General features: G+C 38.7%; 1 protein-coding gene across 6 annotated transcripts in view; it reads right to left on the bottom strand.

Moving 5' to 3' along the window:
- PLPPR1 (phospholipid phosphatase related 1) overlaps positions 1-19,706 on the bottom strand; it is a 564,480-nt gene that overhangs the window by 106,556 nt on the left and 438,218 nt on the right. For all 6 annotated transcript variants that reach the window (XM_032418867.1, XM_032418868.1, XM_032418869.1 and 3 more), the window contains one exon: positions 7,642-7,751. In XM_032418867.1, coding sequence (XP_032274758.1) covers positions 7,642-7,704 — 63 coding nt within the window. In that variant the 5' untranslated portion in view covers positions 7,705-7,751. The remainder of the gene's footprint in view (positions 1-7,641; positions 7,752-19,706) is intronic.

The following is a 19,706-nucleotide window of genomic DNA, read 5'->3' as shown; positions in this document are numbered from 1 at the left end:
AGGATAAGATTTTGATACTTTCTCTTTGGCAAGTTCTAGATGTGACTTAAATACAAAAATCTTTGTTGCAATCTGAGTCTTGGGAGCAAGGGGGTCAGAGCTGCTAAATCTTAGCACCTGCAAGTAAAGAGCAGAAGGCAAGGCCAAGACGCACTGTTACTGTTACGTTCGAGGCACACAAAATAAAAGAGGCCTAGAAACAGCACTCATTGTCCGGAAATGATAATAAGCAATGCCTTCACTTCTGGCCCCAGAGAAGAAAGACACTCAGAACCATCAAGTTCTTGCAGAACTTCATGAGATTATTTATCTTCAGGCTGGCATTTGTAACAATCACCTGGTAGGTTCCAGCTGAGAAAAATGAGTTGTCAAAAACAGGCAATAAAAACCGCAAGTACAAGCAACCGTCAAAATGATAAAACTGTCACATCTATACATATCAAGCAACAATTGCATTTATTATGTCCAAACTCCTGGTACTTAATATTATCTGCCAAGGAAGCTAAGCTCCATTTAGAGTTTTGCTGTTAGCATGAATATATTTGAAAGAGACTTGACTGTTTGAGTTATTCATGATTTTACAGAGAATGCAATGAAACTGTCTTGAGAAGATCCACTGGTATCTGGAAAGATTTGTCAAGAGGGATATCTCAGTCCCAAAATATCTCCATATTTTGAAAAAACACGCTAGTATTGATTGGGGGGGGCATGAGAGATCTTAGCGCAGGTCTTTATTTTTAGGGAAAAAAATCATACTTCTATCACCAATTTGAGTGTGTTTTCCCTTCAGGGAAATCCTCTTTTGTTGATCCTCAAGCGGGAGAGGTGTTGCTGAAATGAGAGAGAGAAAAGGGAAGCGAAGGAAAGCAGGAAGACAGGAGAGGGGATCTGAAATATATTAAGAGACCAAGGGAGAGGAGGAGGGAAGGAATGAGGAAGGTGGGAAAGAAAAAAAAAAGGACTAAGGATGAAAAATGCACAGAGAGAATATTTGATTATTTTGATCACTATTTTTACTTTCTTAGCTAATATTTTTATTTATTTATTTGACAGAGAGAGACAGCGAGAGAGGGAACACAAGCAGGGGCAGTGGGAGAGGGAGAAGCAGGCCTCCTGCTGAGCAAGTTTGTGGTAAGTACCTTTATCCTCACCACAAATTTGTATTATTGGTTTCAAGGGGTAAAAATGACAATGTGAAAGTAGATGTCCCCATGTTCACTTAAAAGTTATTAATTTCCTGCTGCCTCTTTCTTCAGCTTTAGTCTAGTTCAGCATTTGCTGTTTCTTACTCGCTCCAGTAGAACCAGATCCGACAAGAGCTGAAAGCTGTGGGTTAGGAATATTGTCGTGGACCATCTTGGAATTTTAGGGATTCTGGATTTCACTCTCATTAGTGATAGAAAAGTTAGTATTCTTGCCCTTAAAAATTACTATTCACTTGTCAGAGGCTCTCCATTTAAGAGGCTCTGGTCAGCATGGCAAGTACACTTTAAGGGCGAGCAGACACGGGGAGATGTCCAACAGAGATGTTTTTCTGAATATCTAACACTCGAGGGCTTGGTTTCTGGAAGCCCCTGTGTTGCCCATTATAGATCATGCTTCTCAATGCACTCTGTTGCCCTCCCACCGTTGATCCCCTCCCTTTCAACCCATTACCTTCTGCATGTACTCTCTTCATCTACAAGCTCTGTTCTCTCTCCAGTGACATCTTAGTTCCTCTTTTGGTAACATCCAGGGATTACTCAGAGCAATGCTCTCCTGTCTTGTTACCACCATGAGACCTTTTGTACCATATGCTGCTTGGTCAGAGCACTTCTCTACTTTGGTTCAGCCTTCCGGGTGGGTCCCAGGCAGCCTCCTCCTTGGTCATCACTTTCAAATTTTTAGGGGCTGCCTGGTATCTACTCACCTCACCAACTGCCACAAGTAAAACATCCCCCAGTTAAAATGTATGTTCACATACTTAAAATACCGCCAAGAAAATGTACATTGGTGCTCCACCGAGGATACTAAGTGGCTCTCATTTCCACCCTCCATCCCTCACACACATGTCAAGTGTTGGCCCAGCAATCCTGGCTTTAGGAAATACTTGATGAGATTCAAGTTACAGAAGACAGGTTAGCATGCAGAGTAGGCAAAAAGGGCAAAACACACAATGCCTTTGAGGGGGAATAGGTACTGAAAAAAATAGGTGTTTAATGAACGTACACATTCATGGAACAAAGAACAAGAAAACATTCCACTGAGATCATCTACAAGCAATAGCTTGCCTGTATTTTTCTCATTTTCATTCATAAATGAGCTGAATCAAAAAGGGTCCTGAAAACAAGAGTGGTAACCCAAAAAACTGATGATACCGTGGACCTGGATGGGAATAGAGAAAGGGGTACATGTCCGACTCAGTGACAAGGTTTGGGCTTTCATGTCCATGGGGACTGGGTGTGAGGACTGGAGTGTAAAAGCTGGCATTCCTGAACCTTGCTTTTCACTCAGGGAAAGAATGTTCTTTATAAATCCACCTACTGGCATAGGAAGACTACAAGGAAGGTGAACTTTGGCTAATTATACTTTGGTATTGTTAGGTTTGGGTTCTGAATAGAGAAACCTAAACCCAAGAGAAACAGACATGCAAAATCCCTCCCAAGAGATACTCTTAAAATCTAAGGCCCACATGAATCCTACAGAAGAAGCAGGTTCTGCTAAACAATGAGCTAAAAAAAAATCACAAAAATAAATAAGAAAACAATCCACCACAAACTAGAGATGGCAGATACAACATACAGGAGGATTAGAATACCAGTAATTTCAGAAAACAGAAAAATCTGAAAGAATATAAAAATGGTAAGCAGGGGGACACTATAAAAATAGGCAGATTTCTGCACACAGAACTTCTAGAAGTTAAAAAACAAGATGGGTTAAGAGACATGGAATACAGAAAGAAGATCCAACATATTGAATAGAGAAAGAGAACAGAGAGGATGGAGGAGCGAGGATATTTGCAGATGTGATGCCTGAGATTTTTACAGAATTGGTACAAACACGACTTTTCATACACAAGACATAAAATAAGTCCTAGACAGTATAAAGTTCACACCTAGACATATCCAAAATTACAGACCACCAAAGGAAAGAGAAAAATGTCAAAGCCACTGGAGAGAAATGTGGATGACGTATCAAGAACAGTAATAAGAGAAGAGTCTTCACAGAGGGAAATGGATTAACACTACGGAAGTTCTGAGGGTGGAGAACAAACTATTCAATCCAGAATTCACCTTTCCAGATTAATTATAATATACAGACAATTTCAGATAAATATTACAGATGTTTACAATTCACTAGACCCATGCTGAAAGTTCCATGAGGAAATTAAACCCAGAAGGAAGGAGAGGAATAAAAGGAGGAATGGTGAGCAAAGAAAATGAATATGTGGGTAAATTCAAAGGAGCCAGGACTGAAACATTAGTGAAAAAAAATTAAGGAAGATATAAAAATCAAGAATGACACCCAAGATCTCAAAGTGACTTAAGAACATCATAGTTTAAGAGAAGCAAAGAGCTATTAGTTAATCTTATTGTTATGTTTATATATTTAAAAGAAGAGTAAGCTTTAAAAGAATAGGAGTCAGAGAAAGACAAATACCATATGATTTTACTTATAAGTCATAATAATCAGAAAAGAAGAAACAAATCTGCTATTAATTACAGATGATAGAACTATCTGAAAAAAAATCTAAGAAATATACAGATACACTCCTAAAACAAAGAGTTTAACAAAGTTTCATCAAGGGAACAGATATGAAAGTGCCAAAATTGTTCTTATACTGAAGCCAACAACTGGAAAATGTAATCATGCCCCAGCAATTCCACTGCTAGGTGTCAATCCAAGGGAAGCTCTTGCACACGTGGACATGGAGATTGAAAAAAGGACATTTTCTGCAAAAGAAAGTTGCAAGAGTAAAATAAGTGTTAAGAAAACAAAAAATCTGGGCGCCTGGGTGGCTCAGTCGTTAACCGTCTGCCTTCGGCTCAGGTCATGATCCCAGGGTCCTGGGATCGAGTCCCACATCGGGCTTCCTGCTCGGCAGGAAGCCTGCTTCTCCCTCTCCCACTCCCCCTGCTTGTGTTCCTGCTCTCGCTATCTCTCTGTCAAATAAATAAATAAAATCTTTAAAAAAATAAAAAAAAAAAAAAAGAAGAAAACAAAAAATCAGGCAAACTGTCCCTCACTGGTGTATTCACACAATGAGATAAAATGCAACAATTTAAAAGGAATGGATTGCCAATCTGGGTAAATTTCAGAAACATAATGCTGAGTGAAAAGGCAAATTGCAAAAGGAAAGTTCAATATGGTATCATTTATGTAAAATCTAAGATATTAATTATGAATATGTGGACATGTAGGAAAAATATGAAAATATGAATGAGAATCATGCAGGGGAATAAAGCCTCCAACTTCACAGATACAGATCCTTCCAGGTCCAGGACAGGAGGGCTTCCACCATATTTGTAATATTTTATTTTCCTTGAAAAAATATTTGAAGCACCTATGGCAAAATTTTTTTTTTTTAAAGATTTTTTATTTATTTATTTGACAGAGAGAGAGAGACAGTGAGAGAGGGGACACACGCAGGGGGAGTGGGAGAGGGAGAAGCAGGCTTCCCGCGGAGCAGGGAGCCCGATGCGGGGCTCGATCCCAGGACCCTGGGATCATGACCTGAGCCGAAGGCAGACGCTTAACAACTGAGCCACCCAGGCGCCCCTTAAGATTTGGTTTTGATGGTGGGTGCAGAGGTATCTGTTATATTTTCTCTGTTTGAATTATTTCATAATTAAGAAGCAATAGTAAAAAGATATTCATGGATCAAATTGATATTTTAACCAAGTTATTTTTGACCAAGTTTTTGGATATCCCTGTTATAATACCTGGCATAATATAGGTAAACAGTAAGTGTTTTTGTTTTGTTTTGTTCCTCCATCCCCAACTGGATCTTACTCAAAGTTCTGTTGCCCAATCTCAGAAGAAATATTTAAAAATTTCTTTCTTAATTAAAAGAGTTTGGGGGTGCCTGGGTGGCTCAGTCAGTTAGGCGTCCGACTCTTGATTTCGGCTCAGGTCATGATCTCAGCATGGTGAGATCAAGCCCAGCCTCAGGCTCCCCACTGGGTGCGGAGCCTGCTTTGGATTCTCTCTCTCCCTTTCCCTCTGCCCTTCCCCACCCATTTTTTTTCTCTCTCTCTTTTTTTTTTACCTTTTGAGCCCCTTCACCTATTATTCCCACCCCCACCAACCAATAATCTGTTCTCTGTATCTATGAACTTAGGTGTTTTTTTTTCTTTAATTCCACATATAAGAGAGATTGTACAGTATCTGTCTTCTCTGACTTACTTCACTTAGCATAATGCCCTTAAATTCCATCCATATGGTCATATATTGCAAGATTTCATTCCTTATGACTGAATAATATTCCACTGTGTGTCCACTCCACAATTTCTCTATCCATTCATCCATGAATGGACACTTGAGTTGTTACCATATCCTGGCTGTTGTAAACAATGCTGCAATGAACACTGCAGTGTTTGACAGTGTTTGACAGATGAAATACAGCAGAATCATGAAAGCCACCTTGAAATATACCTCCTCCCCTCTCAATTTCTAGTTTATTTTACTATACTTCCTCTTTTTCCTTCTCTTGCCTGTTTCTGAGAGAAGTCACTGATGTACCTTTTTTTCTTTAATGTTTTAATTTAAATTCCAGTTAGTTAACAGACAGTGCAATATTAGGGAGTGCACTTGTGATGAGCACCAGGTGTTGTAAGTGTTGAATCATTAAATTGTGCACCTGATGTATCTTAAGCTTCCATGCAAAATAAGAATGACAATACAACAAGAAAAAGAATAAACTATCTTTCCTCTCCCAGATTTTTAGATTTATATTTATGTTTGTGCCAGGTTAAGGCAGAGAAAGACTGATCTATGTCTCTTTCTGCTTGCTCTACCAGTCAGCTCATCGTTCATACATTAGAGGACTGAAAATCTTCGGAGATATACCTTCCAGCAATAAATTAAACCTCTTACTTTGAGGTTTGGTTCCTGTTTGATTTTTAGGAAAATTTAAAATAAAATTGCTACCAGGAAGATACAGATAATGACAGATGACTTATTCTCTAATTTCGCCCAGCTTACTTTACAAATTATTTTTCTTACAACAAAAGAAAAAGGATTTTGACATTGAAAGACAGACATGGTGCCACAGCCCTTCTCCCCTTCTCCCCATGAGCAACATGAGAAAGGACTCTTTCCCCCTCATTATACTTTCAATATGAACAATTGTAACTAGAACCCATGATATACGTAAGGTATAGTTATTGTCTGAATGGAGTTATTCTTGGCCTTGGAAGCAAGAATAAAGGAAGTTAAAGGAAGAGTATTAGGTACAACAAGTTAAGGAAGAGTATTAAGAAATATGTGTTTCTGTTGAGAGATGAGTTCTTTGTTTACCCTTTCAGAGATTCAATATAGTTTGGGTCTGTAAGTATCTTGACTTATATTAACATCTCTGTCCCAAGTTAATATCCTATTTCCACCTAATTCTGCAATACAAACAGGTTCACAAATATCACCAGAAAATAAATCAAGTAATATTTGTACATCTAAAGTACCAAGGGATTTCTGTAAAGTGAAACTCAAGGATCAGCCAAACATATTTGGCCAAAAATCAGAACAGTCAAAATTACCCAACAGACTATATCAATAGCTAAGTTTACTTCAAGAGGTAGAAGATAAAATATTGTACTGATTCATGGGAGGTGTTTAAACACACCTGTACTGAAAGCACATTTTTACTAATATAATTAGTGGTTTATCTCAAGTGTTGACTGTTTTCACATAGGTAATTAAGTGGATCAACATGCAGGTTCCTTCCACACTCAGCCAAAAAGATCCCATAAGAATACGCTACAGCTGGTCCTTGGACATCTTATTTTGAGACAACCTGGAGTAGCTAGCTTTTTCTTTTTTTGCATCAGATCATTCTAGACTTCCTAAAATTTCCATGCTCTTGTCTCCTCTATAGCAAACATTATAGAGAGTGAGGTACAGTGGGGAAGGGGTGTAAGGAGTTTAACCAAGAAGATGCTGGAGAAGTGTTTGTTGGTACAAACTTGGAGCAACTCAACAAAATCATTCATGACCAAAAGAAATTGCATGTTACACAAGCTCTCAATACCCCACTAAAGAAAAATGCCCAGTGGAAATAGTCAATTTTAAGATTTCTTTTTCTTTATTTGGGCTGCAAGGCAAAAGTCCATCAACTAACATCATCTGTAAACCAACTAATTTGTTGATTCCTGAAAAATGATATTTATTTAAAAAAAGATCTAATTAAAATGCTGCATTCATAGTTTATACATTCAAGTCACCACTGAAAATAAAAAGAATATAATAAGACACAATTATTTTGTACCCCATAGATGAACCTTCTCATTCTATGGCTTCCCATTCAAGGAACACTTTGCATAATTTATTCTTTACCAGTATCTGTGCTATCAAAATTTGTCAAATAACTTTACAACATAATCCAAGTTCTCAGCATCAAAACTACTATTATTCCAATTTGTCCATAAAGGCAAAAAATACACATACCTCAACAAATATAAAACATGGGATGATGGAATAACTTCGTTGAGTGTTGTTTCCTACAGCCATTTCTTACACCATGTAGTGAGGCTGCACCGTCTCCAACTGTCTCCAGGCTGAAATAGAGATGGGTAACATGGTGTAAGAACCACATGTTAGGCAGTCCCTTGGGTCTTTATGTAAAAATATCAGCTGCCCTCCAGATAAACAAGCTGAGGACAAACAAGGTAAATAGTGATCTGGAGTACAGTCAAGTCAGAGTAGTCATCATTCTAGGGAAAAGAAATATAAATAGTAGCATGAACAGTCTTAGAGTCTAAAGGACAGGTAGGGAGCCCCCGTGCACAAAGCTACAGGGGACAGAATTCTAATCGCATGGAACTGCATGGTGCTTTATCCCAGGAGACTGCCCTCATACCACAAAAGGCAGTTTCTGCTACAACACATTTGTTGTCCATCCTGCATGGATCTCCTCGGTCTACGCCTGATTCTTTTGTTTGCTTTGTTTCTGCCCTTGCCTCTGCCTTTGGAGCTGACATTTAGTATTGAGGCACTAATCCCTGACTTCTTTCCCTGCCTACTCTTCGCCCTTGCTCCCTTGACTACATGGCTATTAACTATTTTGGATTAATACATCACTGATCCCTCTCACTGAGTTCCCTCAGCTGTGTGTGTGTGTGTGTGTGTGTGTGTGTGTCCCAAACACAAAACATTGACACCATAATAAAATCTCTTATTTTACAATAATGGAGTAGCTAGGCAACAGCAGATTATTTTAAGTATTTGTTAGAATAGCTGTCCAACTTTGAACCAAAAATATTCCTGCATTAGATTTTAAGAAGAATCAAAATCAACCAAACAACCAAGTAGAGGTTTTAGACTTTTATAAAACTTCCAAGGCCAGAGGAAAAGAATTTCCAACACACCTTTTATTCTCTATCCAAAGCGATACTTAATGTGTGTCCAGTATCTGCTCTTGATAGTTACTGTTTTTTGTCTGTTCTGTTTCCGTGTCGTCCTTCCCCGTAGTTGTTACGGGCTGTGGTATTAAGAGAAACACAGAGACTGCCAGTCCATGTAAACGGCCAACTGCACTTTCCTTAAAGGTCATGAATTAATGTTTTTAACTTAATTCTAGCTTTAAGTCCTCTTTACCTTTTCTAGAATGAAACTTTACAATACATTTCCTTCTCTTTCTCAGATATCAATTTCTCACTTGATTAAAACATTTTCTGATGAAACCTAACATTTATGCATGGTATTAAGTCCACACCAATCACAGTATTTGAATTATTTAAGTTTTAGGCAACTTAATTTTTTCTTTTTAATTTAATTTTATTGTGCTATGTTAGTCACCATACAATACATCATTAGTTTTTGATGTAGTGGTCCACGATTCATTGTTTTCGTATAACACCCAATGCTCCATGCAGTACGTGCCCTCCTTAATACCCATCACCGGGCTAACCCATCCCCCCACCCCCTCCCCTCTAAAACCCTCAGTTTGTCTCTTAGAGTCCATAGTCTCTCATGGTTCGTCTCTCCCTCCGATTCCCCCCACCTTCATTTTTCCCTTCCTTCTCCTAATGTCCTCCATGCTATTCCTTATGTTCTACCGGTAAGTGAAACCATATGATAATTGACTTTCTCTACTTGACTTATTTCACTTAGCATAATCTCCTCCAGTCCCATCCATGTTGATGTAAAAGTTGGGTATTCATCCTTTCTGATGGCTGAGTAATATTCCATTGTATATATGGACCACATCTTCTTTATCCATTCATCTGTTGAAGGGCATCTTGGCTCTTTCCACAGTTTGGCTATTGCGGACATTGCTGCTATGAACATTGGGGTGCATATGGCCCTTCTTTTCACTACATCTGTGTCTTTGGGGTAAATACCCAGTAGTGCAATTGCTGGGTTATATTTTTTATTTTTTATTTTTTGAGGAACCTCCACACTGTTTTCCAAAGTGGCTACCAACTTGCATTCCCACCAACAGTGTAAGAGGGTTCCCCTTTCTCCACAACCTCTCCAACATTTGTTGTTTCTTGCCTTGTCAATTTTTGCCATTCCAACTGGTGTAAGGTGGTATCTCAATGTGGTTTTGATTTGGATTTCCCTGATGGCTAATGATGATGAACATTTTTTCATGTGTCTGTTAGCCATTTGTATCTCTTCTTTGGAGAAGTGTCTGTTCATGTCTTCTGCCCATTTTTTGACTTGATTATTTGTTTTTTGGGTGTTGAGTTTGAGAAGCTCTTTATAGATCTTGGAAATCAGCGCTTTGTCTGTAGTGTCATTTGCAAATATCTTCTCCCATTCTGTGGGTTGCCTCTTTGTTTTGTTGACTGTTTCCTTTGCTGTGCAAAAGCTTTTTATCTTGATGAAGTCCCAAAAGTTCATTTTTGCTTTTGTTTCACTAGCCTTTGGAGATGTACCTTGAAAGAAGTTGCTGTGGCCCATGTCAAAGAGGTTACTGCCTATGTTCTCCTCTAGGATTTTGATGGATTCTTGTCTCACATTGAGGTCTTTCATCCATTTTGAGTTTATTTTTGTGTATGGTGTTAGAGAATAGCCGAGTTTCATTCTTCTGTATATAGCTGTCCAATTTTCCCAGCACCATTTATTGAAGAGACTGTCTTTTTTCCATTGCATATTTTTTCCTGCTTTGTCGAAGACTATTTGACCATAGAGTTGAGGGTCCATATCTGGGCTCTCTATTCTGTTCCATTGGTCTATATGTCTGTTTTTGTGCCAGTACCATGCTGTCTTGGTGATCACTGCTTTGTAATATAGCTTGAAATCAGGCAACGTGATGCCCTCAGCTTTGTTTTTCTTTTTCAACATTTCCTTGGTGATTCGGGGTCTTTTCTGATTCCATACAAATTTTAGGATTGTTTGTTCTAGCACTTAAACAATTCATGGAAACCAATGAGAATGAAAACACATCAGTCCAAAACCTAAGGGATACTGCAAAGGTGGTCCTAAGGGAGAAATACCATAGCCATCCAAGCATCACTCAAAAAATAGAAAAATCCCAAATTCACCAACTAACTTTACACCTTAAAGAACTACAGAAAAAGCAACAAACAATGTCTAAGCCATGCATTAGAAGAGAAATAATTAAGATTAGAGCAGAGATCAATGAATTAGAAACCAGAAATACAGATCAGATCAACGAAACTAGAAGCTGGGTCTTTGAAAGAATTAATAAGATCGATAAACCACTGGCCAGACTTATCCAAAAGAAAAAAGAGAGGACCCAAATTAATAAAATTATGAATGAAAGGGGAGAGATCATGACTAACACCAAGGAAATAGAAACAATTATTAGAAATTATTATCAACAACTATATGCCAATAAATTGAGCAACATGGAAGAAATGGATGTCTTCCTGGAAACCTATAAACTACCAAGACCGAATCAGGAAGAAATTGACAACCTGAATAGGCCAATAACCAGTAATGAGATTGAAGCAGTGATCAAAAACCTCCCAAAAAACAAGAGTCCAGGGCCTGATGGATTCCATGGGGAATTCTACCAAACATTCAAAGAAGAAATAATACCTATTCTCCTGAAGCTGTTTCAAAAAATAGAAACAGAAGGAAAGCTTCCAGACTCATTCTATGAGGCCAACATTACCTTAATCCCCAAACCAGGCAAAGACCCCATCAAAAAGGAGAATTTCAGACCAATATCCCTGATGAATATGGATTCCAAAATTCTCAACAAAATCCTAGCTAATAGGATCCAACAATACATTAAAAGGATCATCTACCATGACCAAGTGGGATTTATCCCTGGGATGCAAGGGTGGTTCAACATTCGCAAATCAATCAGTGTGATAGAACACATTAATAAGAGGAGAGAGAAGAACCATACGGTCCTCTCAATTGATGCAGAAAAAGCATTTGACAAAATACAGCATTCTTTCCTGATTAAAATTCTTCAGAGTATAGGGATAGAGGGAACATTCCTCAAGTTCATAAAATCCATCTATGAAAAACCCACAGCAAATATCATCCTCAATGGGGGAAAGCTGAGAGCCTTTCCCTTAACATCAGGAACACAACAAGGATGCCCACTCTTGCCACTATTGTTCAACATAGTACTAGAAGTCCTAGCAACAGCAGTCAGACAACAAAAAGAAATAAAAGGTATTCAAATTGGCAAAGAAGAAGTCAAACTCTCTCTCTTCGCAGATGACATGATACTTTATGTGGGAAATCCAAAAGACTCCACCCCCAAATTACTAGAACTCATACAGCAATTCAGTAATGTGGCAGGGTACAAAATCAATGCACAGAAATCAGTTGCTTTCTTGTACACTAACAATGCAACTGTAGAAAGAGAAATTAGAGAAACGATTCCATTTACAATAGCACCAAAAACCATAATACCTCGGAATAAACCTAACCAAAGACATAAAGGATCTATACTCTGGGAACTACAGAACACTCATGAAAGAAATTGAAGAAGACACAAAAAGATGGAAAAATATTCCATGCTCATGGATCGGAAGAATAAACACTGTTAAAATGTCTATGTTCCCCAGAGCAATCTATACCTTCAACACCATCCCGATCAAAATTCCAATGACTTTTTTCAAAGTGCAACTTAATTTTTTCAATTAAAATAGGATATTACCAGTTATAAAATAATACCCATAATAAATCTCTTTCTCCATTTGGGGATTTAGGAAGAATTAATTTTTTTTTTTACAATTAGAAAAAAATCCGTATGTAAGGTACACATTGAGCTGATCTGGTAACCACTTCTTTACATTTTACCCTCACTTAACCCAAATATCTGAGAATTTACTTATCAGTGTTTATGACTTAGAGTCTTTCTGTTTGTACTAACTAAATACAGTGCCATATATCTGAAAAGAAATTAACTTTTAATCACCTCAAAGTAAGCATGGGCACCAGAAAAAGCAAAGGCATCAGACACCTAGTATTTTAGATGGTTTCTCCAGATGATTAATTAAAAATAGCAATGAAATGGAGAATATAAGACAAGCTTTGGGGTATCATATAAAATTCTCCTCTATCTTCACTCTTCTGGCCCAAAATACAACCTAGCTTTTTACATGTGTACAGAGATTTTATATACACACACATATAATCACTGACTATACTTTTTTTTAAAGATTTTATTTATTTATTTGACAGAGAGAGACACAGCAAGAGAGGGAACACAGCAGGGGGAGTGGGAGAGGGAGAAGCAGGCTCCCCGCAGAGCTGGGAGCCCAATGTGGGACTCGATCCCAGACCCTGGGATCATGACCTGAGCCAAAGGTAGATGCTTAATTACTGAGCCACCCAGGCACCCCATCACTGACTATATTGAGGCATACTTTACATATCATATAACTCACCCATCTCAAGTGTACAATTCAATGCTATTTTAGTAAATTTACCAAGTTGTGCAACTGTCACCATAAAACAATTTTAGCACTTTTTCCCACCCCAAAAAGAATCCTCTTCCTCACCATCACCTCCCTGATCACTCTACCACTCCGCCAGCCAAGTCAACCACTAATCTACTTTCTGTCTCTCTTTGCCTTTTCTGGATTCAAATAAATAGAATTATACAATATATGGTTTCTTGACCTGGATTCTTTGACTTAGCACAATGTTTTTGAGGTTTATTCACATCATGATGCACATGTCAGTAATTTTTTCCTTTTTGTTGCTGAATAGTATTCCGCTGTATTATCTATAGCACCTTCACCAATTGGTGGAAATGTAGGTTGTTTCTAATTTTTGCTGAATCCAATATTAGGTAGTGTCCAATATTGTGGGTCATGATGCTAAGAACATCTGTGTATTATGTAGCCATATGTTTTCATTTCTCATGGTTAGATACCAAGAGTATAATTACTGGGTCATTCACTAAATTATGTTTAAGAGAACTGCAGAAGTATTTTCCAAAGTGGTTGTGTCATTTTACATTGATACCAGCACTGTAAGAGAATTCCCATTTCTCCACACCCTAACATTTTTATTGTCTATCTCTTTTATTATACTCACTCTAGTGGTTATGAGATGATATCTCATTGTGGTTTTCATTTCATAATAACAAATGATATTGAGCATCATTTCATGTGCTTATTAGCCATTCTTATATCTTCTTTTGTGAAACATCTATTCAAATCTTTCAGTTTTTTTGATTGGGTTTTTTATCTTTTTTTTTTTATTATGTTATGTTAATCACCATACATTACATCATTAGTTTTTGATGTAGTGTTCCATGATTCACTGTTTGCATATAACATCCAGTACTCCATTCAATACATGCCCTCTTTAATACCCATCACCAGGCTAACCCACCCCCTCCCCGCCTCCCCTCTAGAGCCCTCAGTTTGTTTCTCAGAGTCCATAGTCTCTCATGGTTCTTTTCCCCCTCTGATTTACCCCCCTTCATTTTTCCCTTCCTACTATCTTCTTTTTTTTTTTTTTAACATATAATGTATTATTTGTTTCAGAGGTACAGGTCTGTGATTTATCAATCTTACACAATTCACAGCGCTCACCATAGCACATACCCTCCCCAATGTCTATCACCCAGCCACCCCATCCCTCCCACCCCCCACCACTCCAGCAACCCTCAGTTTGTTTCCTGAGATTAAGAATTCCTCTTATCAGTGAGATCATGTGATACATGTCTTTCTCTGATTGACTTATTTTGCTTAGCATAATACCCTCTAGTTCCATCCATGTTGCTGCAAATGGCAAGATTTTGTTGTTTTTTTTTATGGCTGCAAAATATTCCATTGTATATATATACCACATCTTCTTTATCCATTCATCTGTTGATGGACATCTTGCCTCTTTCCATAGTTTGGCTATTGTGGACATTGCTGATATAAACATTGGGGTGCACATACCCCTTTGGATCACTACATTTGTATCTTTGGGGTAAATACCCAGTAATGCAATTGCTGGGTTGTAGGGTAGCTCTATTTTCAACTTTTTGAGGAACCTCCATACTGTTTTCCAGAGTGGGTTTTTTATTTTATTACTTTCAAGGTATAAAAGTTCTTTTATTTTCTGAATACAAGTCTCTTATCAGATATGTTGACTATCAATGTGTCTTGGCATAGACTCCTTTAGGTTTATTCTGCTTGGAGATTTCTCACTACTTGAATCTGTGTGTTTGTTTTTTTCCCCCAAGTTCGGGAGAATTTTCAGCTATTATTCCTGGAATACTTTTCAATATGCTCTCTCATTTCCTGGGACTCCAATGACATGAATATTAGATCTTTTGTTTTAGTCCATCATGTCTCTGAGACTAATTTTTTCCCCCTCAGTCTATTTTCTCTGTTTTTCAGATTAGGTATTTTCTACTATTCTATCTTCAAGTTCACTGATTCTTTCCCCTGTCATCTTCATTATGGAGTTGAGCTAAGTCCACCCACTAAGTTTTTTTAATTTTAGTTGTGCTTTTTAATTCTAAAATTTCCATTTGCTTTTTCTTTACATTATCTATTTCTTTGCTGAGATTTTTTTTTTCATTTGCTTCAGCATGTTTGTAATTGTTTATTGAAGAATTTTTATGATGACTGCTTAAAAATTCTTGTCAGATAACTCTAGCATCTATGTCATCTGGGTATTGGTGTTTCTTGGTCTTAATTCCATTTGAGATCTTCCCTGTTCTTGGTATGAAGGGTGTTTTTTTATTGAAACCTTGGGTTGTTACATTAGAAGGCTCAAGATCTTGTTTAAACTTTATCATACTTCCTCTGATACTCCTCCAGTAGGTATGGGGAATGTCCCCTTGTTACTGCCATGTGAAGGAGGAAGTCCAGGTTCTTTACTTGGTCTTCTGTGACACCTGGTTGGGGAGGGGCCCCTTTGCTAGACAGAAATGGAATTCAGGGCCTCAAGTAGGCCTCCACTGATATCCTGGCTGGGAGGGGGAGAGGTATCTCTTTCTTTAAAACTCCCCATGTGGCCTCCTTGGACACTGTGGGAAGGTGGCCTTGTGGCTGCTGAGTAGTGATAAAACTCCTGACTTTCCACTAGCTCTCTGTGATACCATCCCAGTGAGGGGGAAGTAGGGGTGCCTGGTAGGGATGAGAGTCAAGGCTCCCCACATGTTCTCCCCTGATACTGGGACTTAGGGGGACTACTCATTACTGCCCTGCATGAAATAAAGTTCTGGCTCCCCCTTGGTTTTCTCTGACATGACCCTAATAGCAGGCTATAAGGAGGCTCCCCCAGACTCCTAAGGGTAGAAGTCCAGGATCTGCACTTGGCCTTCACCAACCTAGCAGTAGAGATGATACTTAATTTTTTCTCTGGTGTTTGGCTGGAGTCAAGGGGTTGTTTTCTAAAAGTTTTTGGTCTTCCTAGGCTGCCATTTTCTTGACCCCTTGGCAAAAGCTTTGCTTAGGGCTATTTTGTCTTTGAGTATTGGTGTCCTCAGGGTTGCCAGATTCTCCAACATCCAGTCAGAGAGGAGGCAAAAAGAAAATCCTGGGAACTCACCATTGGGTTGTTTCTTGCGTGCTGAGGTCCCTAGACAGTCTACCTTTTCCTTCTACCTCTCTGTTTCCTTATGTTTGTTTTACATATAACATCTAAGATTTTCAGTTGTTTTTAGTGAGAAGAACAGTGAAAAGTACATCTTACTCCATACTCTCTGAAGCAGAAGTCATCAGAATCTTTTTGAAGGAGTGTCACATACAACAGCCACCAAGATTCTTGTACAGAGTTGTAAATTTGAGTTTCTTGGTGCCCAAAGTTTCAAAATATCAGAACATATCATTCATTCATTCATTCATTCATTCATGAGTCCCTAATTCATGCCAGGTATCCTATTAGGCACAACTAGAAGCAATGAACTGGTCAGATACCCCATATTCAAGGGGCTGACAGCTATCTAGAAGGCACTAGAAAACAAACATAAGAACAAATATAACAATGGGATATAAGTACAAACATAAAAGGAAATAAGAAAGGGGTGTCTGGGTGGCACAGTCTGTTAAGCCTCCTAATCTTGATTTTGGCTCTCAGGGTTATCAGATCGAGCCCCACATTGGGCTACACGCTGGGTGTGGAGCCTGCTTAAGATTCTCTCTCCTTCTGCCCCTCCTTGACACCCCTCCCCTACTCACACACGTGAGGTCTCGCTCTCCCTCTCAAAAAAAAAAAAAAAGAAAGAAAGAAAGAAGAGGGATAATGGCAGCACAGATGAATAATCTTGGGGTCAGGGATCTCTTATACATTGGTTATAATATACATTAATCTTTTATACATTAGGCACAGTAGACACAGTACCTAGGATCCACAATACTTTTAGGGGCCTATGCAAAGGTTTTAATGTCTTCTAAAACCAGAAAATGGACTGCTAGGCAGAAAAATATATATATATATATCATTAAATTCAGTTTTATACCATTCAATTGTAAAATATAAATTTTAATTTTTTTTTAAATAGAGAAAGGGGTCCCCAGAGGAAACTTGCTTAGAGTCCACAAAAGTAATAATCCAGCCCTAGTTGAGAAAAAGTTAAGGAAAGGTTTCTTAGAAGAGATGGCTGTTTAAGTTGATTAAAATAAACGTAGGAGGATGAGAGAAGCATTTCAGCTAAAGGGAAGAGCAGGAGCAAAGTTTCCAAAGATATGAATCAGCCTAACAGGTTTGAGAAACTAAAAACAAACACCAGGTCAAATGTATGAAAACCAGGATGAGCTCCCAAAATGTATGTACATGTAACTCCGTATTATGACAAATTCTTGCCAGCAGAGTACCTCAAGAACAAGAAATACAACATGGTCCATTTCCATATCAGATAGGAACATAGGGAAAAAGAGGAATATTGACAGACAACGCTGTTTCCTGGTAATACATTCAGACAGGGCTCCTATTTCTAGGCAGCTAAGTATATTATAAATCAGAATTGTCCAGTGAAGGGATCAATGCCTTCTCATATGTTTCCACTGATTTTTCCACGTAATTTCCTCTTGTTTATGAGAAGTGTTACAATTCCTAATCAACCCAGGACAAATACAAAAATAATTACTGATTACAGAGTATCTGTTTTAGTGATTCTGAAAATGGATGGTGATGGAACATGGTCACAGCTGGATGGGGATAAACTGCTTTTTAAGTTTTGCAGAATTGGCTCCAGCTGACCAGGCAAGGAAGCTGCAAAGGACAAAAATGTCCTTGAGAAATAGGCACCATGACTCAGTGGGCCTTTCTGCCCAGCTTTGATGAGAATCTAAAATTGCCAGTGGCCAGGGGCCACAGTCACAGCCTGTGGTCATTCTCAGTAGCCTGGAGCTTATTATTTTAGGGAAACTAGAGCCTTCTCTTTTGACAGAGACCATTTTGAGCTAATTTTCCTTAAAAATGTCATGGCTCCCATCAAAGTTAGGATGATGTGAATTAATGGAGTTCACATAGGCAACAACAATATGGACACCAAAAATGGGACCCTTCTGAGGAAACGAAGAATTCTTCACTCTGAGGACACAATGATTTAGGACAGTGTTTGTGAACCCCGTCACTATTGATATTGTAGGTCAGATAATTCTTTGTTGTGCAGGGCTGTCCTGAGCATTGTTAGATGTTTAGTTACATCCCTGACTTCTAGCCATGAGATGCCAACAGTAGCAACCCCCTTCCCAAACCATTGACGACTAAAAAGGTTTACAGACATTGCCAGATATCCCTTTCAAGAGGGGAGAGGGGTATGCGGAGTGATGGTCTCTGGGGGAGAACCACTAATTTAGGAGATTTGAAAGCAGAGCTCCTAGAACATGAGAATTTTTGAGCTGGTGAGCAACTTGCTTCACCTGGGATAGAGGTCACGGTTTTGCCCAAGGGAATAAACCTATTTCTGCTTAGTACCCAACAGAGGGAATTTTGGAATTTTTTTTTTTTTTTTGCTTATTACCATATGGTGTGGGATCTCAAAAAGGCAGTGTTGAAAACAAGCTTAAACAACCTTAAAATAGTTCTGGAGGGATTTTGCTTCCAGCTAAGAGAAAGCAACTGAGACTGGATTTCATGCCTGACAACTAAAACATACAGACAAAAATAAATAGACAATGGTATTCAAGGCATTGGACCTAGGGCAACAAAGGGCAGTGATCCCTAAAAGATGAGAACAAACAGGTGAGCCCTATGACTGCCTTTGCTTATTTCCTGGAGAGTCTTCAGGCCGTGGTAGAGAAGGGGAACCCAGAAGAGTAGCCAGTGGTCTCCCTGAATAGACAGAGATGAGACTGGGGAGGGAGCCCTGGCAACTGGAATTCACAAGGCCAAATACAGAGAAGAGGACAATACAGCAAGAGAGCCAGTTGTTCTGCAGAGGGTCCCTTCTGAGTCTTTAGCAGACTTCTGATGAGCATGAATGGAAAGTACCCAAGGCCCAAGAGAAACCATCCAGAGGGATTAGAGCAAATAATCACCAAGGCTCACACATGCCTAAGAATACTTTCTGTTCCCACCAACCAAGACAGACTCCCAATTCGCCAGACAGCAGGTAGAGGGACTTCAGTGTTGGTTAATTAATAACCGGTATGAAAACATTTCTCATCCAGGAACCACAAGTGGCACTGAGAAGTACTCCTTGTAGAGTATTATTGGTTTTTTCTTCCTGTTACAGAATACTAAATATTTATTGAGATTCTAGGCCACTGAGTAGTAGGCTTTCCCCAGGTATCAGGGGGCCACAGTAGCAAGAATATGTGCCAGCACAACCCATAACTCAGGTCATGTCAAAGGCATCTCTGACATGAGTTTTCCCACATTGAACATAGTGGAACTTTCTAGAAATTCCTCAAAATTAGGTTTGGGTAAGATTAAAGTAAGATTAGGTCTGTCTACAAAGGGGGAAAATAGGGCTTATTTCTATGTAACCCAAATCTTAATGAGAGGTAAGGGAGGTTGCAGAAGAGGAGAAATTAAGGGGTCAGAAACAATGAGTTGTGAGAATTTCATTTTATTCTGCAGTACTCAGGGTGAGCCATAATCCCCCAATCCAGCTCATCTTTAACACATGTCAAATAGTCATTAACTTCCTTGGTGGCGCTGAACTACCCCTCACT

This window comes from Phoca vitulina, unplaced genomic scaffold (assembly GCF_004348235.1).
Source record: "Phoca vitulina isolate PV1807 unplaced genomic scaffold, GSC_HSeal_1.0 scaffold21, whole genome shotgun sequence".
Classification (NCBI taxonomy): domain Eukaryota; kingdom Metazoa; phylum Chordata; class Mammalia; order Carnivora; family Phocidae; genus Phoca; species Phoca vitulina.
Note: the sequence above shows the minus strand (reverse complement) of the source record. Positions and strands in the feature narration are given on the sequence as shown.